This window comes from Lottia gigantea, assembly GCF_000327385.1.
Source record: "Lottia gigantea unplaced genomic scaffold LOTGIsca_37, whole genome shotgun sequence".
Lineage (NCBI taxonomy): Eukaryota > Metazoa > Mollusca > Gastropoda > Lottiidae > Lottia > Lottia gigantea.
Genome location: NW_008709259.1, coordinates 213,788 through 228,146, shown reverse-complemented (window position 1 = coordinate 228,146; position 14,359 = coordinate 213,788). Strand labels below are relative to the sequence as shown.

Below are 14,359 nucleotides of genomic sequence, written 5' to 3'. Positions count from 1 at the left end.
GAAAAACAAATATTAAAAATACATAATAAAAAAAAAGACTTCTCAGTTTGGTCTTTGTTTCAAAAGATTTTGCATCCATTTTGCAAAAGTTTCGTTATTGTCACCAAAGTCTAAAATGTTTTGCAGGTAGACATTGTTTTAAGTCTAATCATGACTGGTATATATTATACTGATATTCCAACAGTTGTTTCCAAGCCAACTACGTCCACAGCAATTATTGATTTAGATAATTTGGTTTATTTGTTTACTAATGGCCAATCTGTCAGATTGACAAACCGAACCTCATCTGAATGAATGATCCAAAAAAAGATTGATACCATTACCTGAGGTAGAGACGGCTACACCCGGTTTGTCACCTTTTCTATTTTTAGCCCAACACCCTGCACCATAAACTGCTGCCTGCAAAATATTGGATTTCTGTCTCTCAATAATAATCAATAATAATCAATTGCAAAAGCTTAAACAAATTTAATAGGAAATTTTGCATCTGAATAAGTAAAAAGATAGAAACTAACCAAAAACTTTTGAATATTACAAGGCATTTTGTTTCACTTTGATCAGTATTACCGGTAATAATGATGTTCTTTGAGAATTTATTCGTATCAGTTTGCAGACTCAAAATCATATCATATGTCTGGTTTCCAATATGCAGCTTTTATTAATGTAATGCCGTCATCTCTAATTACTGAAGTCAAGATAGTTCATAATACCCTGGTAGTCTAACCCACCCAATAAATGTTTATGAATTGTAAAAACCAGACTCTGGTTTCAATTCTAAAAGTGATACAGATAGCTAGAATTCAGCACTGTAAATTGGTAAAGACAATATTCATGCTGTATGTCGATTTAAGGAAAAAAATACCAAAATAACATACAGGACCAATTCTTCCAGAGTGTTTTAACCAAAGTCCTCCACTTGAAGATGAAGCTGCTACATTTCCCTGATAGTCAACACAGATAGCTCCCACTGTATCCTGTATCCCTTTGATGACTTCCTGGTCCTTTACAGAACCTACTGTATCCTGTATCCCTTTGATGACTTCCTGGTCCTTTACAGAGCCTACTGTCTCCTGTATCCCTTTGGTGACTTCCTGGTCCTTTACAGAGCCTACTGTATTCTGTATCCCTTTGATGACTTCCTTGTCCTTTACTGTATCCTTTATTTCTTTTAATAGTTCTGTATCATTGATTGGTTTGTGGTTTTCTTCTTCTTTTTTCTCAGTAGCATTAATATCATCTATCTCAACCTAAAATAGAAATGGAAATTAAAAGGTCAGGTTTTTTTTTGGACAAGTTAGAAAAGCTTAAGACTCCAAATTTATACCTTCTGAAAGAGGAAATTTATCTCAAAGGCTGGATTGCTGAATTGAATTGTAGAAAGCCACAGTTGACCTGCCGCTTCTGAGTCGATCCTGACAATTTCCGTTCCAATTCCAAAGTCTCTTTTACATCCAACATGATTAGAAATAGCACATCTATGAAAGAGTACCTTAATTTTCTTGATGATTTCTGCCTTCTTTATCTGTGATTCCATTTTTCTTGAATACTTTAAATGCATTCTTTTGGAGGTATCTAAAAATAATTTGTTAAAATTTTTGTTATAATTGGGTATTTCAAAATAATAAATGGTAACATAATAAAATTAAATTCAAATATTTCATTCAAAGCAAGACAAAATCATAGGCAATAAATATATGGCAGTGAACTTCTCAAACAAAGAGTACCATCGGGTGTTTCAAAATTATAAAGAGCTTATAGTCAGTCAGATATCAATAAACAGATGCTCTCATTGCACACTGCAAGGATTTGTTTATCTTTATTTCCTTAATATAATCCAGAAACTCTGTCAAATGCAAGTTTGAGGAACCCTAATCAAACAGTAATTATTTCTAAAAAGGATATATGAATGTAAAAATATATGGCAATTTTTTTGTGTTATTATAAAAAGAGGAAAGCCTAAAATAGTTGGCATTAAACAAACCTGTCACTAATAAAGCTGGATCACATACTTCAACACCATTGTCATTACACCATTTTCTGGCACCTAGACCAACTAAAATACTAAATAAGAATACTTCATTTTAGCTTTTTGAAAATAATAATTTCAAAATAACCTCAAGGAAGCACCAACCAGTTGTACGTTGTATGTCATGATGCCATTTGCTCACCAGGATAGCAATTTAGAACAAAGGGGAAAGAACTCACCTTGGGGGAATTCTTCCCAGTGACATGACACCTTCCTGTTGAAGATTTACCAGTTTCTGGGCTGCTCTGATGGGATTTTGAACACCTAAAGAAAATTAACAAAATCAAATTTTTTGTATTCAGTTAAAAATTGTAAGTGAAACTTGATATTCAAATTTCGAGTAGGGCTACAAAATGACACACAACTTCAGGCATATATACAAAAAAAAAAATTGATAGTTGACTTTTCTCGCTTTGCTAAGAGGCATACATCTCAATTTCCAAATCTGAAAGATCACACCTCATTTCCAAACCAAGATGTAACAAGATCATTTCTTTTGTCCCTTGAATTCCTTGAAGGGAGCCATGGTTGCTTGCTTGCTCGCTAACCTTAGTGATGTAGGTAAGAGGGGTGATATAGATAAAGAGTCTAGTCGTTCGGATGCGACAATAAACCGAGGCCCCGTGTGCTACAGACTGTGCACGTTAAAGATCCCTCAACAGTTGGAAAAATTTCCCTCAAAATACACTGCCATCTTCTTGAGCCCACATGGTGTAGAAAAGTAAGACGTAAAACTCTATTCATTTCATTTCATTTGACTGGTACAGGAATTTCTGAATTGAAAGATGGCCTACCTTCCACAGCCCCCACAGCACCAAATAAATTAGACTGTCCATCCATTATACCTGCATCACATTCGACCGTACCATCTAGAGTTAAACTTGAACCTGTTCCAGCATTAGTACACATAGCATTCTGTTGAATAAAAATATCAAAAAATATAACTGTCAAAATATTTGCTTTACCAGCTATAAACAGTGGTATTTCCCTAGACTTAACCATGTGAACATTGAGTGTAAATGAAAAAAAAACCCTCAAATACCCCGGTCACATATTCTTGAAAAGATCTTGGTGCTAGGACATCCTAGCGCTAAGATAGTTTTGAGAATACATGGCCAGAACTCCAAGTAATAAGCTTAAGCTTATATAACTTAAAATGAATGAGGTTAACAGAGTGTTAGGTTACTTTGTAACGACTGCTTGGATATATAGTGCCTAATCATGTGGCCGGTAAACTGCCTGCTAGAATTGAAAGGGTTAAGGCTCGCCTGGTAACATTGGTAAAGAATTGCTTTTGAGCATCCTGGACGATAGTTTGACCCTTACTCGACCCTCTTACATAAGGATCCATAGAAATGCTAACTCAAATTATTATTTATACCACTCTCCAGAATGAAAATCATACAAATAGATTGTCTACAATTAAGGTAAAAAAATAGATAAGTTACATTAGAGCCTCAATGATTATGAAGTCCTACCTCCAAAGAAACAGTGGCCTCAGTAACAGCATCAACTGCAGAGAAATTTCTTTTCAGAAGTTCCATTGCCTGAAAATAGAACCAAAATATAAAATAATCAAACAGTGAGATCAATTTAGGCCTAATCATGCTCAGAATTTTTAACCTATCCTAGACAAATTTAAATAAAATATAGATGTTCCTTGGGTGCAAAACTGCAATTAGTGCATATTTGGAAAGGGTTAGAATGGTTTTGCATGTTGCATATTATGTTCGAGCCAAAAACAAGTCTCCAAATTTTAATCAATAATCATGCTCCAAAGTTTATAATATTTGATTAATTGATATTTGGTTTTCTTACTTGTAAACATGCTATTCTACAAACATCTTTATATTCTTTTTCTTTTCTAAGGGAATGATATCCAGCACCTATAATATAAAAATACATAAATGTAATTATTTTTTTGTTTCAAATATTTTTAATCATAATACATTAATCATTTTAAGAAGAAAAACTGAAAAAAACATTATAAAATGTTTTGATTTTGATATTATTTCGTTTCAGATGTCTATATCATAAATATACACAATTACCAAATTTTAGGAAGCTCACATAAAACAGGAGAAGTAAAAATTGAAAATTATTGTAAAGCAGGTGAAAAATAGAAAATACTGAACAAACCTGCATGCACAGCGACAAATAACTTCAAGGTAGACATTTTCTCAGTCAACAGAATTGTCTTTTTTGAAAACGACCAAGTATATTAATGTTTGTCTTCTTAAACGTGAAAGAATATTCCACAAATTTTCCATTCAAGGGGGGCAACTCATGTTGATTATAATTGATTTCGGACTACAATGGAAACAAAACTTATTGATTCATCTAATCTTCAACTGCTAGATTCTTTGTTAGATTTAATTTTTGTTCTCACAAGATTTAATTAACTTGAGAATTATAGACAACCTTCATTTTTCTCATGCCTATTCAATTTTTGCATTTTTCAGGTGTGAAAATGAACAATTGGAGGGTTGCTGTTGTATTAAAAATTGAGAATGCCTCGATATAGTAAACTGCAGCTTCAAGTTCTATCCTTGTACAGAGAGTTTTTAAGAGAAACAAAAGGAAAGCCTGGATTTGAAAGTCACATCAGAAGCGAATTTCGTAAAAATGCAAAAATCCCTAAAAACGATATTATGAAAATAGAATATGTGTTTCGACAAGGTCAAAGGAAACTTGAAATGATTAAAAGTTCTTCTGTTTCGGGAATGGGTGTGTTTGAAAGAGACGAAAATGATAATGTAAAATAGAGACACTTTGAACTAACATAATATTGCTGAAAATTAATTCAAAAACCGTGCATTTTTTAGTTAACTGGTAATTTTAATTGAATTTCCAATATGTCGCATTTTGTCAGATTTTGTTCTTCTCTAGTTGAAATACAATCAAACACTGCAATCTACAAACGTATTTTACCTTCTTTCCCAAAAGGGATCGAAATGGCATTTTCTTATGGATCTGCAGTGTTCCAACAAGAAGGACATCCATCAAAAGATAAAAATATGTTGGATTTTGTTTTTGTAGTGGAAGATCCCTTAGTGTGGCATCAAGAAAATCTAGAAATGAATAGGAGCCATTATTCCTTCCTGAAGTTATTTGGCGCTAAAAAAATTGCCAACATCCAAGAGAAATTTGGTGCGGGAGTATATTTCAATACTTTGATACCATTTGAAAATAGACTTATCAAATATGGAATTATTAGCACCGATAAAGTCATAACAGATCTCTTAGATTGGGAGACGTTGTATGTCAGTGGGCGTCTTCATAAACCAGTCAATTTCATTAAATCGCCTATTAACTCTGACCTCAAAAACGCTATAAATATGAATTTGAATAGTGCTATTCATAGTGCCTTATTGCTTTTACCAGAAACTTTCACTGAGGTTGAACTCTATGAGACTATTACTGGTCTTTCATATAGTGGGGACATACGAATGTCTATTGGGGAAGACCAACAGAAAATTAGGAAAATTGTTGCGCCAAATTTAGAACATTTTCGCAAACTGTATGAACCTATACTGGATAACGAAGAGCATATACATTGGTTCAAATCTGCTGGTAAATTTGAACAATATCCTAATATCCAGTCACAATGGCATCACTTAAATCTGTTACCCGGTGGTGTTCACCAAATTCTCATTGAATATAAGTATCAACAGGGACGTTATGAGGATTATGAAGAGATTTTGAGAGCCTATGCCCATGATAGCTATTGCTGTGATCATGTTAGGAAAGCCATTTCTGATATAGTGAAATCGTCTAGTTTCAAACAAAGTACTAAAGGTATTTTAACAGCTGGTATTATTAAATCGTTAAAATATTCTTCAGCTAAAGTGAAAAAAATGATAAATAGTAGAAGAAGTTAAAAGTTTTTTGTTGGATGTTTTGGGTTATCCTGTTTGAATTGCCAATTTAAAAGGGAAATAACTGACTGAAGTGTTGTCTAAAAATTTAATTTTCCAGAGTGACCTCCTGCCATGGACAAGAGCTAGTCTCTGGGATACTCTCTGGGTTATTGTATTAATTTAAGTTGTGTAGAAAAATAGTGTGTTGCTTCAATAAATTTATTACTATAAATTTTTTTTTTTTTTGAATATGCCATTTGGATGTTGCCTCTCATAAATGCCTATATATCAAGACACTGCTACAACCATAATTATGTAGGCCTACTGTATGGTAGCGATCCTGGGTCAGTCACCTAGGATGACTTTAATAAAACCATAGAAATGTATAAAACTGAAGGAACAATTGGATACGGACTAGGCTATATCATATTCGCATTGCTGGGTACGAAGTTGCAGCTTTAATGGCGGCTTCCATGTAAACAAAATGAATGTGAACAAGTTATTTTCTCGAAGGTGGGCTCAGTGGAAAGAACAGTTGCAAAAACAAACAAAATCTAAATTCTTCAGAGAAGGACTGCCATTCATTGTAAGCATACCCATTATATTCAGACGTTCCGATCAGTAAATGACAATAAAAGAAATATTGGTCTGATCGACCTCAGACGAAAACGTAACCATGCAATATCGCCCCACTAAAGCAACATCTCCCTAATACTTAACTATAACGGATGTTTTCAGATGAATGTGCAACTATCAAGACTTAAGTGTACATTATATTGTTGTCATCTCTGTCCCTACAAATTTGACTTGTAAACGAAGAAGTGACTACACTTTTGATCATATTTTCAGTTGTTTGTGGTCATAGGATCATTCGGTTTGAAAGAGATATGTAGTATTAGATATGAGTTTAAAACGACTGTGGAAACAGTTCAGGTAAAAAAAAATTAATATTGGTATCTTGTACATATCAATTGATGGCATAGTTAAACCTATAGCCCTTAACCTGGCAGTAGACAAGGAAACAAGACACCAAAACAAACCAAAAGGGTCAGATTCGCCATTTTGGTGCATTAGTTGTACCTCATCTCAAAAATGGAAATTGTTCTGCTAAACTAATTAGTAATAGGGTAGGAGCTTATGTCTGTGGTTGGATGAATATGCCAAAGTCAGTTATAAGATTAAATTAAATTCTACAAAGCTGTTGGGTCTGTTGGAATAATGAGTAAAGATGACTCATTTAAAATCATCAGACATGCGGTACTTTTTTGGTGTGTAATATTAAGGTGCCATGAAATTGTATTTGCCTGAAACTTTCAATGTTTAAGGTTCCAATAAGTGAGGAAGAATATCAGGAAAGAAACAAACATGAAAAAGAATTGGTGGAGGTAAGTGACCAAGTCTCAAACTTGTTTAACAAGTGTATATATTCATCAGTTGGACTTACAAGATGCCATGACTAAAGAATAGAATCTCTATATAAGATGATATATCCATTAAACTATGTAATTATTGAAGCATGCATCTAAGCCTGTTTCAAAATTACTTAGTTTAATGGATTATTACTTATTTTTTGAGGGGATTGTAGATGGATTCTGTCCTATTTTGACAACAGATAAGACCACTGGTCTGGTATTGTCATATATTAATCCAGTCTATATCACTAGATCAGAGGGATCAAGAATTCCATTTCTGTTATTTTGACTGGGAAGACAAAAACAATTAAACTTTAAAACATCACAATCTGATGGGTAATTGAAATTTGTAACCTTCTTTTTTTTCAGTCATATAAGAAAATTGATTATGAAAAATGGAGAAATAAACGTATATGGAGAGAAAGTGATGAGGGAAAAAAATTTTCATAGGCAACTAATTGATATTATGTGAATATTTTCAAATACCATGCTGTTATGTGAACATCTTGAAAAACTATGCTAATATGTGAATATTTTTCAAAACCCTGCTGTTATGTGAATATTTTCAAATACCATGCTGTTATGCAAATATAGTAATTCCTTAGTTCATGTGAACTTTTAGATGCAAGCTTATCAAATATATAAAAGGCTTGACATGAACATAACTTACAGGCAAGATTGACAGGCAAGTGTTTTCAAAATGCCTAAATTCACGCCAAACTTAATACCTGGAACCCATCTTAGAGAATTGTTAATGTGTGAAAAATTGTATAGAAATTTGTTTGATATGTAGTGTAAGTGTGTGAAAGGAAATAAATTTTAAATCCAAAATGTGTGCTCCTGGAAGTTTTATCATCAAGCTGTGCCGGGAGCAAGCCTTATTTCCTTATTTGCACGTGTACATCTCATTGAGTTGCTTCTGGAATGATATTAATCCAGCTTGCCAAGTTGTCCCAACCAACCAACCAGCCCCGTCGCCAGAAATGATATGGTCCTAGGGCTCAGATTTTGTACTGTTGAATTTTGAAGAATTAAAGGCCCAGATAACTCATTTCTGACAATTTTGAGCTGCCAAAAACATATCTTTTTGATTTTGTACAAAGACACTGTAAATGAATCAATCTCTGCTAAACTAAAGAAGGTTTTGCTGGGGCTTAATTCTCACTTGCACGGGACCATCCCCTACAGACCCCACCATAGCGACAGGGCTGCCGCCAACCCACATGCGTGTACCTTCATACTTACCAATTAAAGATTAAATTTAATGCAACCCAAACTAACACCAAGTATTTATTTATAAATGTTAAAACATAAGCTGTATTAACACATGAGTTTCGGGAAGTGTATATAATACCACCCACCTATTTAATCATGTCCAATCCACACCCCAATCAATTGATGTATTGAGCACTATTTTAACATCAAAAATACTGTTATTCAGTAAATTTATTATGCAATATTTCAAGTTAATTTATTAATAAATATATAAAAAAAAAACTTTGTTTCTTATATTGCAGCAGGTAAACTAAATATCACTTCAGTATCATCAACTATTTTTTTTAACTATCCAAATAGCAAGATATGTATACATGCTTGTAAAATGAATGGCTGTAATGTTATACTTAAATGTAAATAGCATATACAAAGGAGACACATTCTTTTAAAAGTATTTAAAGGTAACATATCAGCAGTTGGGATACATAATCTTGTATGACATTTCCAATATTAATAACACAGATACATAAATACATTGACACATGGGTCTGTTTAAAAATGTTAGTTTTATATCAGCAGTCATTATTGTGTGGTACATAATCTTGTATCACATTTATAACATTCCAATACAGATACATAAAGACACATTGAAAGAGATATTAATAAAAATATCAGTGTTAAAAAGTTTTATATCAGCAGTTATTTTGTGTTTCCAATATTAATAATACAGATACATGCACATACAGACACATTTGTTTACCTTAAAAATATCAGTGTTAAAAAGATTTATATCAGCAGTTTTTTTGTGTTTCTAATATTAATAATACAGATACATAAAGACACATTGAAAGATATACTAATAAAAATATCAGTGTTTAAAAGTTTTATATCAGCAGTTATTTTGTTTTATATATAATATTAATAATACAGATACAAAAAGACACATGGGTCTAACTTAAAAATATCAGTGTTATAAAGATTTGTATCAGCAGTTGTTATTTTGTGATACACAATACAGATACATAGAGTCTATGTCATAGACACATTTACGTTACATAAAATATACACAGGAACTTGAATGCATATAAATACCAGTAGAAATATGTATATCAGCAGTTAATATAGAATCTCATTTATAACACCAGAATTATACATAGATAATTATAAAAAATATATTTATGTAATATTATTAAATATTAATTTAGATTCATATTTTAATAGATATTCCATTTATAACCTTTAAAAAACACTTATATACATGATGGTGTATCACAGTTAGTTAGAGACTTAACAAAATCAACAACAATTGACATGGCAATATTTTCATATTCATTTAAGTTGCCATGGCAATATCATTGTCTGGTAACTTGGGTATTTGAGAGATTATCTATCTAAACCTTGTAAACATTAAAGAGCATACAGCAATTCAGTAAACTGAATTGTAGTGCTAAGAAATCAGATATAAAACCCTGAGAATATGGAATGAAACAAAGTTGACATGAATTGGCCATTTAGCCTAATCTCAGTTTATCCTAGCAACTCCGATAATCCAACAGAATTATGTTTAGACACTATAAAAAACTCTATGGATAATCCTTGTTAAAGATTGGTATTACTCAATGCGCTACGTGCACATGGTCTAGGCTTAAATCAGACACCCTTATTTCAGACACGTATTAACCTTTTCCTCTGCCACTTCTGAACTCTTTGATGGCAATGATGAACCAAAGCTTCCCATGAAGCTTTGAAAATATTGGCACAAAGGCACACGATTGCTACTTAAAGCTTAACAAGTGATGATTCCGATTGGCATCAACAGTGGTCATATTGTTCTCCCAATCAACCAGCACCAGTTAGTCCTAAGGTATGTGACTGTCCACTTAAAAGTGGTTGTATGATCACTCCGGCGAACGATCATTCTGTTTTTGTAAAATGCTTTGCATTTCCTGAAGAGTATTTTGGAATGTTTTCATCTGGTCAGATATTTTGTTATCCAACGCAGTAAGTCGGATGTTGAGATGGTTAATAAGCTCCGTTTCCTTATCAACAAAAGTCGTGGTCTCTATCTTCTCCATACTGGAGGACGACACTTCAATATACCATACTAGTTCTTCTGTTTTGTCCTCACTTGGTACCACTAATCCATGATGTAGCTTGATTCTACTGAACAACCAGTTAGTGAACGGTAACATCTTTTCGATGTTGACACCCAACTGAACTGATTCGATCCTCCAAAGCATTTGTTGCCTCCTCAAAGTAGCCGAATAAGAGTCGTTCATCATAGCAATAAGAAGATTTAGCAAGACAATCGTGGCCAAGATCATATACATGATGTATATCACCTTTGGGAATATTGTTGTGTAGCCAGCTTGGGCCATGTTAGTTTCGAAGCCATCCGTAAAGATTTCATCCATACCAAACATGAGGTTAAACATGAGAAACATGGTATACAAAGGGTTCTTAAAATCCTCGACAACACCAGATGAAACTTGAAACATCACATGGAACGCGAAAGAAAATCCAATCAACACAAACAAGTACACGAAAAGAAACTTTGAAATGTCCCTGATCATCATGTTTTGAATCATTTTCCAGAAATAATGAACCGGTTTGAATCCTTTGGTGAAGACAATGGTGATAATCCAGCCTATTCCCAAAGACACAGAAAGAAAATAGGTTTGATAAACGTTGCCGATACTGTAAAGGATCATCCATACCAGAACCAGTACAGCATAAGCTACACTGAAGATTGTTCCCAAAGGATTTATAATCGATTCTAGTGTATTGGTTCTGCCTCTTTTGAGTTTGAGTTTCACAGTTTGTTCTCCCAAACACCAATTTTTAACCATTTCATATGCAAAGTATATAATGATAAACGAAGGTTCGACGGCAGTAAAATATAACATAGTTTTGGATACATTAATATCGTTATTGGTGCTGTTAGTCCGGCGGTAATCCTGTATATGCACTCCACAGTAACTGAAGATTATCATATGTATAAGATGAAGAGCCATTATAAGGACATAAGTCCAAGCTGCAATCGACGAATAAGATTTTTCGATGTATGCCATAGGAGGTAGATCTAGAATATAGGAGGCATTTTCAAGTTTATCTGCTGAAAGAAGCCATTCAATACAAGATGGTCGCGGTACAACACGAGTATTTCTACAGAGTCCTGTCACTGAATTATTAGTCAGTGGAGTTAAGTGCGTCACGTCGTATCGTTTGGTTAAAGACTTTCCGTTTCCTTTTTGAATTTCGAAATATAAAACGTCCTTCATCTGAGTGAGTTTCTGGATAACCTCAGGAGCTCCAAGAGTACATGCTAAGGAAAGAACGCTTAGGTCGCTTTTGTTGTAGATATGTTTTGTTAGCTCAAGGATCGATTTTCTTTTGATTAGTTTGATTTCTTCCTTATCATCGGGAAAATCCATGTAACGTTTGATGCACCACCATTTCACTGCTTCATCCATCACAATATCAAATATTTCAAGATAAGCCTCGGCATGATCGCGATCTTCAACAGATGCTCGAGTTAATCGATGCAGAACTGTATCACCATTTGCATCTTGTAATGATAAGTCTGCACCGTAAAGAATCAGCTTTTTGACTCCATCACCGAAGCATTGCATTGCAGCCAAATGAAGAACAGATTCCTCTTGTTTATTCTGCTGGTTGATATCGGCGTCTCGTTTCATTGTATCATAAATATCCATCATTACCAGGAAAGCCTCTTCATGCTTTGGTCTGACAGCAGCATGAATAGCATTGTTCCCTTCATTGTCCAGATCTTTGTATCGAACAAATCGAAATTCCCATAGGATTTCAGGTGGTGCGTATTTGGCAGCAATGTGAAGGGGATTCTTTCCCTCCCCGTCAGGGACATTGAGACTTTCCCAAGCATTGGTCTTAATGACATGATTGATCAACTTTTTAACCGTGTGAGGTCGGATTGATTTGGAATATGCTGCGACATGAAGAGCAGTCTCGCCATTTTTATTCTTAATGTTTGCTTTTGCCTTTTTGTCAATCAAAACTGTTATTGTGTCATGGTAGCCTTGAAGACATGCGATGTGAAGAGCTGTATTTCCCTTGAGATTCTGTGCATCGATGTTGGCAAGTTTATAAAACTTTCGAATTACTTCCTGTTGGTCATGCAATGCAGCAACCATAAGGAACGTATTTCCTTCTTCGTCGGGTTCAGCTGGATCAAGCTTGAGAGATAGAAAGTGTTCGATCTTATCACACGCTCCTGCCATAGCAGCATGGAAGAGAGGAGACTTTGAGCATTTAACCCTGATCAAGTCTTTATTGCTTGGCTCAGGTGCTAACAAGCCAATGTCCAATAAAGTCTGTATTAATGTGGCAGAGAATTCTTGTGAGTTATTAACAGCATGAACCCAAATATCTTCACCTAGGAGATTCTTTTGCTTCATATTGGCACCACTTTGAATTAGAGTCTGCACTACTTTGGGATGTCCAAACTTCGCCCCCAGAAGAAGTGCAGTGTCGCCTCTTTCGTCAGTTTTGTCAAAATCTGCCCCTTTGTTGATCAGCGTCTTCAAGACGTCTACGTGACCTTCTCTTGCTGCATGATGTACTGGCATCTCCTTTCCCCGAATCAGGTGATTCACATGAGCTCCATTGTCCAAGAGAATCTTAACAATATCATTGTACCCTAAAGCTGAGGCCAAGACAATTGGGGCCACCAGACCAAGCTTTCTGGTTTGATGAGGATTTGCTTTGCCTTGTGTTAAAAGAATCTGAACAGTTTCTGTATGACCATAACGAACTGCCCAATAGAGAGCTGTTGAGCCTTTATCATTTTCAATACCTGGATCTGCTCCTCGTTTCAACAAACTCTTTACAGTGTCTACGCGACCCCATCTCGCTGCCCACAACAGAGCTGTATCTTTCTTAGCATTAAGATGATTGACGGCAACACCACAATCCAAGAAATAATCCACTAAATCAGTAAATCCATGAAAGGCAGCTAGATGTAAACATGGGAATGTTCGAGGTCTTTGCCCTTCAATTTGCACAGGACTTTCTTCATTCAGCGATTTCAAGAGTCTGTCCTTATTCCTAATCTTGCTGACGATTAATTTGACTAAGGACAGATCATGCAGCTCCGTGGCTTGATGAGTAACATTCTTAACACCATGAGCAGTTGCCAAGTTTACATCGAAATTTTGCACAAGTAAATCTAAACCAGTATCCGAAAGTCTTTCAATAATATATCGAGCTAATTCGTTTCTTTTATGGGTAAGGGCCACATGAAGTACATTTTCTCTTGTGTTGGGTCTCCGGTAAGCGTCAGATTTCAAGTCTCCAATGTTCACAGGTACATTGTTTTCTAAACATTTCTTAATTTCCTCGTCCTTGCCCTCCTCCAAGTATTTGAACAACTTGTTCCTGAGAACTTCTTTAGGATTGCCTGATTTTAAATGGGATTGGTTGATATCGATGTCACCTTGAGACACTTTTCTCGTTGGAGATTCATCAACAGTGTCTAAACTTGATTTTGATGCAGCTGACTTTAAACTTTCTCGTTTCCTCTGAAAATATAAAATATAAGAACCTATATCAGCAGTTCAAAAACCTTATGAATCTTCACTTCCACGATTGTAACAATGCAAGACAGGCTACCCTTTAGAAAAAAATTGAAACTAAATTGGTCTAATGAAGACGGACCCTGATACAGGCCCATAGCTAGAAGGGGGAGGGGGGGACAGGGGATGGGGCAGCCCCCCCTTAGAAAATTTTGCCCCCCCCCCCTAAAAAATTTAGATGATATAAATGGCTTGTTGAGTCACTATAGTTGAGCCCCCTTAAAAAAAATCCCC

At 34.7% G+C, this 14,359-nt stretch overlaps 3 protein-coding genes across 3 annotated transcripts; 2 read left to right on the top strand and 1 right to left on the bottom strand.

Annotated features, from left to right (window-relative positions):
- Window positions 1-2,283: 2,283 nt before the first annotated feature.
- On the top strand, window positions 2,284-6,115 carry LOTGIDRAFT_217112 (hypothetical protein). Its single transcript, XM_009059010.1, has 3 exons — window positions 2,284-2,337; window positions 4,049-4,194; window positions 4,489-6,115. The coding sequence occupies exon 3, from the start codon at window positions 4,882-4,884 to the stop codon at window positions 5,905-5,907; it is 1,026 nt and encodes a 341-aa protein (XP_009057258.1). The 5' UTR covers window positions 2,284-2,337; window positions 4,049-4,194; window positions 4,489-4,881; the 3' UTR covers window positions 5,908-6,115.
- Window positions 6,116-6,331: 216 nt separating this feature from the next.
- On the top strand, window positions 6,332-8,129 carry LOTGIDRAFT_233255 (hypothetical protein). The gene is made up of 4 exons (XM_009059009.1): window positions 6,332-6,472; window positions 6,736-6,819; window positions 7,212-7,271; window positions 7,668-8,129. The coding sequence occupies exons 1-4, from the start codon at window positions 6,371-6,373 to the stop codon at window positions 7,746-7,748; spliced, it is 327 nt and encodes a 108-aa protein (XP_009057257.1). The 5' UTR covers window positions 6,332-6,370; the 3' UTR covers window positions 7,749-8,129.
- Window positions 8,130-12,934: 4,805 nt separating this feature from the next.
- LOTGIDRAFT_121483 (hypothetical protein) lies at window positions 12,935-13,330 on the bottom strand (the record flags this gene model as incomplete). Its single annotated transcript, XM_009059008.1, has 1 exon — window positions 12,935-13,330. A coding segment is annotated over one exon (396 nt), but the record flags the coding sequence as incomplete, so codon positions are not given.
- Window positions 13,331-14,359: the final 1,029 nt, after the last annotated feature.